Raw genomic sequence first — 10,721 nt, forward strand, 5'->3', positions numbered from 1 at the left:
GGCTGGCGGGGGGGGGGGAGGTAGGAGCTTAAAAATAAAAATTTGGAGTTGAAAATATTTTTAAAAAGCAAAATTAATTTCTTGGGGAGGCGGTGGTGTTGGGAACGGGGGGAGGGTGATCAGAGATCGGGTGAAAAAATAAAATTTTAAAATTGAAAATATTTTTTTTTAAAATTGATGTTTTTTCCCAAAAAAATGTAATTTGAAATTGGAGGAGAGCTTTGGAAAATGTTTTCCTTAATTTTTGAAGGGAAGTCATTTTCCTTAATTTTGAGGAAAATGAATTGATTTGAAAAATATTTTCCAAAACTTTTGCTCCAACCAAACATGATAAAATTGAAAAACGTTTGCCAAAAAATGTTTTCCTTTTTACCAAACACACTCTAAAAGTCAAACAAATTTATATGTAAAGTGTAAATACAAAACAATGATACATACTCTTGATCTTGACTAATTCATAGTCTATCATGAACTAAACCCATAGTTTAGTAGGAATCTATTTCATAATAATTAAGATGAGATTCCATATACTTAGTGTGTATTTTTCAAAGATCATTTGGCCAGTTTGTACTTTCCTCTTCCAAATGAAACCATACTTGTTTTTTAAATGTTTTGAGCCACTTTAATTTTGTTACAAAAAAATTAACTTGTCTTTATCAAATGTTTGGGTCTCTTGCTATATAAAGAGCTAATTCTTCCATCAATGTTGCAAAAACAACAAACTAGTTTGGTTCCAACATGGGAACACCATCAAAGTTGGGGCAATGGCCCCTTCTTGTTTATGCTTTTGCCTTTTGCTTGATAGCTATTAGTGTAGTAGCTGATTATAAGCCTCATATTGATGATTCACCATCTTTATCATACCGTTATAGGCCACGGTCGCCTCCACCACCTCCTCCGCGACGTCGTTACTATTATAAATCGCCCCCGCCTCCTCCTCCACGACGTCGCTACTATTATAGATCGCCTCCACCGCCTCCTCCACGACGTCGTTACTATTATAAATCGCCCCCGCCTCCTCCTCCACGACGTCGTTACTATTATAGATCACCTCCACCGCCTCCTCCGCGATACCGTCATTATTATAAATCACCTCCACCTCCATCACTATCACCACCGTCCCCGCGACGTCGTCACTATTATAAATCACCTCCACCTCCATCACCATCACCACTTCCTCCACATTATTACAAATCTCCACTACCGCCTTCTCCACCTCCCCCACCAAATTATTACCATCATCCACCACCACCTCCAACATATAATTATGAATCCCCACCACCACCACCACCGTCTCCATCTCCACCGCCACCTTATTACAATAATCCTCCACCACCACTTACTCCATCTCCATCGCCACCTTATTACCATAATCCACCACCACCAATCCATTCTCCTCCACCACCACTTCCATCTTCATCGCCGTCACCCCCATTGATTACACCTGTCAATGAACCATCTCCATCTCCATTTCCATTGCCATCACCACCACCATCTCCATTTCCATCACCACCATTGATTGCACCTATTGATGGACCATCTCCATTGCCATCACCACCACTGATTGAACCTACCGATGGACCATCTCCATCTCCATCACCATTGCCATCACCACCATTGATTGAACCTACTGATGGACCATCTCCATTGCCATCACCACCATTGATTGAACCTACCGATGAACCATCTCCATCTCCATCTCCATTGTCATCACCACCATTTATTGAACCTACCGATGGACCATCTCCATCTCCATCTCCATTGCCATCAGCACTATTGATTTCACCTACCAATGGACCATCTCCATTGCCATCACCACCATTGATTGAACCTACCGATGGACCATCTCCATCTCCATTGCCATCACCACCATTGATTGAACCTACCGCTGGACCATCTCCATCGCCATCACCACCATTGATTGAACCTACGGATGGACCATCTCCATCTTCATTGCCATCACCACCATTGATTGAACCTACTGCTGTACCATCTCCATCGCCATCACCACCATCGATTGAACCTACCGAAGGACCATCTCCATTGCCATCTCCACCATTGATTGAACCTACTGATGGACCATCTCCATCTTCATCTCCATTGCCATATCCACCATTGATTGCACCTACGGATGGACCATCTCCATCTCTGTTTCCGTCACCAACATTGATTGAACCTACCGATGGACCATCTTCATTCCCATTGCCATCACCACCATTGATTGAACCTACTGATGGACCATCTCCATTGCCATCACCACCATTGATTGAACCTACCGATGCACCATCTCCATTTTCATCACCGCCATTGATTGCACCTACCGATGGGCCATCTCCATCTCCATTGCCATCACCACCATTAATTGTACCTATCGATGGACCATCTCCATCTCCATTGCCATCACCACCATTGATCGAACCTACCGTTGGACCATCTCCATCTCTTTTGCCATTACCACCACTGATAGCACCTACTGATAGACCATCTCCATTGTCATCACCACCATTGATTGAGCCTACTGATGGACCATCTTCGTTGCCATCACCACCATTAATTGCACCTACTGATGAACCTTCTCCGTCTCCATCTCCATTGCCATCATTAATTGCACCTACCGATGGACCATCTCCATCTCCATTGCCTTCACCTATCGATGGACCATCTCCACATCCACCACCTCTAATAAACTCCCCCCCTCCTCTATCACCATCTCCACCTCCACCACCACCACCTCCAGTCAATTTCCCGCCTCCTCCACCACCTTCTCCATCTCCACCTCCTCCACCACCTCCCCTATCGCCATCTCCACCTCCACCTTCACCATCTCCACCACCTCCTCCTTCTACATCTCCACCTCCACCACTTTCTCCATCTCCACCACCTCCAATTAATTCTCCACCTCCTCCATCACCATCTCCACCTCCACCACCTCTACCTCCGCTTTGCAATAATGTATCTCCTCCCCCACCATCTTTATTCCCTTTCCCAATACCATTTCCCTTGTTGCGAACTCCACCTCCACCACCTAATTGTACTCCTCCACCACCTTTAATAAACTCACCCTCTCCTCCATCACCATCTCTCCCTCCACCACCTTCTCCATCTCCACCACCTCCAGTTAAGTCTCCACCTCCTCCATCACCATCTCCACCTCCACCACCTCCACCTCCACCTTGCAATAATAAATCTCCTCCCCCACCATCTTTATTCCCTTTTCCAATACCATTTCCCTGGTTGCGAACTCCACCTCCGCCACCTAATTGTACTCCTCCATCTCCACCACCTCCAGTTAAGTCCCCTCCTCCTCCTCCATTTCAAATAATTCTTCCTCCATTTCCACGACTACCTCTACCCCCGATTCCTCCATTGCCACGACTACCTCCATTCCCAAGACTACCTACATTCCCAATTTTTCCACTTCCTTTTGGTCGGCTACCCTAGTACTACAACCCACCTCCACTACCATTGAAATCTCATGTTTATCAGTACACATCATCTCCGCCTCCTTCACTACTAAAACACGTTTGACTTTACAATAATTGCATGATATTGCATCTTATCTCATTTGAACTGTGTAATCAATTGGTGTTTCTCTTTTGAGGGATTGGCTTATTGATACTGTAATGCTTTTTCATACGAATTTAGTGTATATTCTAAATAAAAAGGATTCGAATGAAATTCGGCTTCACTTGTTGTTTATTTTCTCTACTTCCTATTTTATTGAACACTACATGACTAGAATTCTATGTTAATCTGAGTTGTATATTTATCAGTGGTAGTTTAACATACTATCAACCTATCGACTATAGTTGAAAAGTTATTTTGAAAAAAACATATGTTATATTATTATTATTATTATTATTATTATTATTATTATTATTATTATTATTATTATTATATCTTCTTAATATTTCACCCAAAGATTAACATTTATGTAAAATTTTAAATTAGTAATATTACCAAGAAGAATGGATAAGTACATGTACATTTTAAACTATAAACCTTTAGAATTTTATGTTATATCATAAAATTTTATTGGTAAAAGGGATTCAACAGTTTGGACATAGGAAAATATATAAGTTTATTTTGTAATTAAAGTCAATCCCACACTTCGTACTAGCATGTCGTTACAGGGCTTTGTCATTAACTTCTGCCTTGAATATTATTATCTTAAAAAGGGAAAGGATCAAAATTTGAAAGGAATAAAAATGTTCTTCGTTTGTAATTTGGTCAAAAAATATATTTACAGTCAATATTCTGGTTTTAAAATTTCCTTGTTGTTAATATTTTAGTCCAAAAATGCTCTTGTATTTACTAAATTAGTCAAAAATGTCATTTTTCGAAGAAATATGTTATTATTTTTTTCATTTTTAAACACATATTCTTCCTAATTATAATATTATTATAGTACGATGTTCTTGTTTTCTTTCTTTTAAAATCACTTTTACAAATAAAAGTGTAGGAAATATTTTTTCTTCTTCTTAATCTCATTTTATCATTTAAATAGAACAATTTCATGTACCATTTTCGACATATAGTATATGTCATGTATAAAATATCATAATATATTCATCATTAATTTGTATTTATATAACAATAAAAAATAATTATACAAAAAAGGAAATATTTTTATTTTTTATTTTTTTCTGAATTGAAGTAGGCATTTCCTAATTAAAAATATTATTACAAAAGAATGTGATAAAAATAAAAATAAGTAATATATTTATTTGGAAAATGAATATTTTTGATTCATTAAATAACAATAAGGATATTTTTAGACCAAAATATTAACTGTAAGGGCAATTTTAAACCAAACTACAAACGAAGAGCATTTTTTTTCCGAATAGTTAAAAGAAATTTTTAACCCTTTGCCCTTTTTAAAATATACATATGAGAGGATTATGACTTTGCTTCCTTGTTGCTATACAGAGTATCAGGTGCGTAGGATATATGCAGACCTAACGAACAAAAATAGGACAATGACCCTTCTCATTTATATTTTTTAAATTGTTGATTTTAATTTTAGAAATCTATATGCCTTATAAAAGTTCTCTTTGTTATAAAATCAAGCTCATAAGAATATAATCATAAAGAGAAGAAGACAAGAGAAGTAGATAGAAGAAGAGGAATTTTCTTCTTCAAGTGTATTCTACAAAAGGTGAATGATATCTCTATTTATAGAGTAAAAATATCACCCAAAGGCCACCATGATAAATGCCCAATTAATAGGTACATAGTTATCTACAAAGGTTCATGTCACCTTGGAAATGTAGATACATGATAGGATAAGTTCATGAAGAAAGCAAATGGACAATCCACTATTTAATGGATTTATAACACTCCCCCTTAGATGTCCATGGATTATGTGCCTCATTAAAACCTTACTAGAAAAACTCCTGTGGGAAAAAATTCTAGTAAAGGAAAAAGAGTACACATATCTTTTGATACGCACTATTTGTTGCCTCATTAAAAACCTTGCCAGGAAAACCCAGTGGGAATAAACCTCGGTCAAGGGAAAAAGAGTGCAACGCGTATTATACTCCCCCTGATTAAAACATCACTTAATTTCTTGTGATGATGTCTCCAATCTTCGTACATTGTGGTTGGTATATTCTTTTTCAAAGAAAATCCACACATTTCTTGAATATGGTGTGTCATTTATCTCAACCAGATGCACTTTCGACTTGCTTCATGGAGGACTTTTGTTTCTGCATAGCAACATTTGCTTCATTGATCGCCAGGATATTATTGTGCCTCCACATGTAAACACATAACGTGTTTGAGATAGAGCTTTATGCGGATCAGATAAATATTCTGCATCTGCGTAACCAATCAATNAGTATTTTGCATCTGCATAAACAACTAATTTTGTCTTGAATTCCTCGGAATAGAATATACCCATAATTATGGTCCTTCGAGGATATTCAATCATGTGCTAAACACCATTTCAATGTCCTTTAATTGGGGAGAAACTGAATCTTGCCAGTAAATTTACTGCAAAATAAATATCTGGTCAAATATTGTTAGTAAGATGCACTAGTGCCTTGATTGCACCAACATAGAGTTTCATCACCAAGAAACTTTTCATCCTTCTTTGAGATCAAACTGAATCATCATTTATGTCAAGTGATCTCATAATCATTGGGGTACTCAATGAATGCGATTTATCCATATAAAATTGCATCAAAACTTTTCAGTGTATGTGCACTGTTAGACAAATATTTCATTTGTCAAATTATCAATCTGTAGGTCAAGACAAAATTTTGTCTTACCAAGACCTTTACATAAAAATACAAGGACAACTAGGGTCATTCTTTTGTACCCTTTTTCTTCCTTGACTATTTCAATCCATATAAGGATTCTTGAAGCTTTATTGAAAAAGTTTCTTTCAAACTCTTATATGCTTCAGACACCTCGATTGTTTCAAGGATTTTCATATAACCTTCATTGTCTAGCTAGACATTACAATTATTCATTACGTGCATTCAAGTTTTTCATATGTTGCCATATCAAAACAAACCTCATTGCATCCACCAAAGGAGAAAAATCTCCAATAATGTCAGGATTTTTGCGATAAACCTTTATGCCCCAAGGCACAAACCGTATTTGATATCTTACGATTATACTATCACATAATAATTTATTTGTACCCCACTAACATTATACCTTGATTTATGGACTACCAGTCAAAAATGTCACTTTTCTAAGTGAAACAAAATATACTTGAATTGTGCATTTACCTGTCCACACTATATGACAGATTTGAGTTCAAGATCCTCGTCACAATTTATATTATTGAGCGCTACCTCATATCAAAGATACCTTCCACGGTTGTTTGATATCGATTCCAACAAGATATAAATTATCGAGATCTCTTCATTTTTCATTATTTCAGGTTCCTGAACCTTTTTCAAGATTTTATGAAGTGTTATGTCAATGTGCTCTTTTATAGCACTTGACTCATTATCATGACCATATTGATCATTTGCTCCATCCTTCTTCAAGGAATTTATAATTGGAATTGATTGGTCTATTACGCTTCCGGCGTATCATAGACTCTGTCCTTCAAGGACTTCACATTGGAGCATTTGCAGCTGAATTATATCATAGGGTCAGTGCATTCATCTGGCAACTGATTTGCAACATTATGCAACTGAATTATCCCTTGAACTTTAAGTTCACATATTTATTTAACGAGGATCTAGATAATTCATAATTAAGCTCACACATAATTTTCAGCTGTCAATCATCTCTCCCCCTAATGTTAGAAAATCTAACATTCATTCCAACCTTATTTGGAAGTTCATCTTTGTGCGTGGTGGAGCAATTAAAATCATAACCGCACATTCAACATTTTAGATGAAAATTATATGGTTCCTGACGCTGAACCAATTTTAATGGGGAAACCTTGTTGGTTTGATGCATACATGTGTTGCTACATGTTAAATAAAATTATCTCATACCAAATCTTATTTGGGAGTTTTGTTCTCATAACCATGATTTATCTATAATTGGAGGCATACAATTTCTGTTAAATCAACGAGCATTATCAATATAATTTCATAGTTTGGAACTGTGCTCTTAATTTTAACAATTCGAGCAAACAACCTTACAAAAACCAATTTGTAAGTTGGCAACAAAATACATGTGACCATCGCATAGATGCATCAATCATATAGTTGCAAATGATCCACATATTGATGACTAACAAAAATAATATATTTTTGATGAAATGTCTTGAAATTCATCATATTGAATTTGCTCCATTCCTTGAAAAGAATGTGGTAGCAACATGTGATAACTCTGAAATCCGCCTGTTGACTTGCTCCATTCAATCATATGAATGTGGTAGGAGTGAATGATTAGTCTGAAAGATGGCAAATAATTAATGATATGAATAAGGGCGTGGAGGGACACAATTATAATAGTCATCATTGTGGTAATAATAAAAGGAAGAACACTATGAGTTCTTCAAATAGTCCTTCAAAATGTGAAGGCAATTTTTATTATCAAAATGGTATGAAAGGTCTTGTGAATGTTGTCAACCCAATAATTTGACAAGTTTATAAATCCTCTATCATGATACAAGAAGATAAAATGATGGTACATTTGATCTTTCAAAGTGATGTTGAGGTGTGTCATGGAAATATGATGAATTTTAAAGCCATGACAATGTGCTTATAATGCAAATTTATGAAGTACATATAAATAATTAGTCCATTCCTTGAAGAGAATGTGACTTGTGATGAGTATCGTGAATGCTCGACCATTCTATAAGAGAATGGGTCCAGATGTGATAAATCATTATGGATTGGATATATGCCAGAACTCACCTCTATGGAAGGTTTGAGAAAAAATGATATATGTCACTTCTCATCTCTAAGGGAGATTTGAGAGGAAACAAATTTTATTTGGCAGAAATGGCTAATTGTATTGTACGTTTTATACGTCACTATGGTATGTTTATTATGAACTACCGAAAGGGCAAAAGAAAGAAATAGTTCTTGCCTATAAGGGTTGTGGTCATTATTGTGTGGCAATACAAATTTGTCATTGATTGTGTACCTATGGTACAACAAAAATAAAGCAAGAAATACGTCTTGCTCGTAATGATTTTGACCATGACAATAATAATATAATTTCCTCCTTGAAGGAGATGCTCACCATAGGGATGGTGTCATACAATATGTGATAGTACACAAAATTAATTGCAAGCTCTAACGAGTTGTGCTATTATCAGAGGAATAATATTGGGGTTGTAGTAAGTCTCAAATGAAACTTTTTAAGTTTCGAATGAATTGAAAATAAATATTGAGACTATAAATTACTACAATCGAAGAGGGTTATAAATGTTTATGTAAAAGATTACCCCACTTTTCCTCTTGTTTGATACATACAAACATGTACATGCTGATGAAATCACATATAAAAGTAAATTATAAGTGTACTAAAATAAAGATCAGTTGGCATGACTGGTTGACCATTCCGATTAAATGTGATGCAAACGTGATTGAGAATTCAGGGGATTTATATGATGAAGAAATAAAGATTCTTCAAGAATTCTCTTGTGTTGCTTGTTCTCTTGATAAAATGATCTAATGGAAATTTAGGTCTCTGTCCGCTTGGAAGATTATTCTTTCCTCCTCGGCGAAAGAGGGCAAAAAGGGTGTGTGGGAGAAAGAATTCAAAAAGGAGAGAAGATTTCGTCCACCAAGCGGGACAGAGTGCGACCCCTAAGCAATTGGGGGTTCTCGCTCATCTCTTGGGGGTCCATCTCATCTGAAAACTTTTCCTCTTCCATATTGTACCAGCTAAGGTTGGGATTGTAATCCCCTAAAATTTTTGGGCCCGTTCTCCTGTCATGTGGATCATTTGCAACTATATGATTGATGCATCTATGCGATGGTCACATGTATTTTGTTGTCAACTTACAAATTGGTTTTTGTAAGGTTGTTTGCTCGAATTGTTAAAATTAAGAGCATAGTTCCAAACTATGAAATTATATTGATAATGCTGGTTGATTTAGCAGAAATTGTATGCCTCCAATTATAGCTAAATCATGGTTATGAGAACAAAACTCCCAAATAAGATTTGGTATGAGATAATTTTATTTAACATGTAGCAACACATGTATGCATCAAACCAACAAGGTTTCCCCATTAAAATTGGTTCAGGGTTAGGAACCATATAATTTTCATCTAAAATGTTGAATGTGCGGTTATGATTTTAATTGCTCCACCACGCACAAAGATGAACTTCCAAATAAGGTTGGAATGAATGTTAGATTTTCTAACATTAGGGGGAGAGATGATTGACAGCTGAAAATTATGTGTGAGGTTAATTATGAATTATCTAGATCCTCGTTAAATAAATATGTGAACTTAAAGTTCAAGGGATAATTCAGTTGCATAATGTTGCAAATCAGTTGCCAGATGAATGCACTGACCCTATGATATAATTCAGCTGCAAATGCTCCAATGTGAAGTCCTTGAAGGACAGAGTCTATGATACGCCGGAAGCGTAATAGACCAATCGATTCCAAATATAAAATTTCTTGAAGAAGGAAGGAGAAAATGATTAATATGGTCATGATAATGAGGCAAGTGCTAGTACATGCTGATGAAATCACATGTAAAAGTAAATTATAAGTGTACTAAAATAAAGATCAGTTGGCATGACTGATTGACCATTCCGATTAAATGTGATGCAAACGTGATTGAGAATTCAGGTGATTTATATGATGAAGAAATAAAGATTCTTCAAGAATTCTCTTGTGTTGCTTGTTCTCTTGATAAAATAATCATTGTACCAGCTAAGGTTGGGATTGTAATCCCCTAAAATTTTTGGAACATATAAAATGGTGAATATAGGCCCGTTCACCTGTCATGTGGATCATTTGCAACTATATGATTGATGCATCTATGCGATGGTCACATGTATTTTGTTGTCAACTTACAAATTGGTTTTTGTAAGGTTGTTTGCTCGAATTGTTAAAATTAAGAGCACAGTTCCAAACTATGAAATTATATTGATAATGCTGGTTGATTTAGCAGAAATTGTATGCCTCCAATTATAGCTAAATCATGGTTATGAGAACAAAACTCCCAAATAAGATTTGGTATGAGATAATTTTATTTAACATGTAGCAACACATGTATGCATCAAACCAACAAGGTTTCCCCATTAAAATTGGTTCAGGGTCAGGAACCATATAATTTTCA

The 10,721-nt window shown here is 36.1% G+C and overlaps 1 protein-coding gene across 1 annotated transcript; it reads left to right on the forward strand.

Moving 5' to 3' along the window:
• Positions 1-729: 729 nt before the first annotated feature.
• LOC114076764 (basic proline-rich protein-like) lies at positions 730-3,685 on the forward strand. Its single transcript, XM_027916217.1, has one exon. The coding sequence runs from the start codon at positions 739-741 to the stop codon at positions 3,439-3,441; it is 2,703 nt and encodes a 900-aa protein (XP_027772018.1). The 5' UTR covers positions 730-738; the 3' UTR covers positions 3,442-3,685.
• The last annotated feature ends 7,036 nt before the right edge of the window (positions 3,686-10,721 follow it).

This window comes from Solanum pennellii, chromosome 1, assembly GCF_001406875.1.
Source record: "Solanum pennellii chromosome 1, SPENNV200".
NCBI lineage: Eukaryota > Viridiplantae > Streptophyta > Magnoliopsida > Solanales > Solanaceae > Solanum > Solanum pennellii.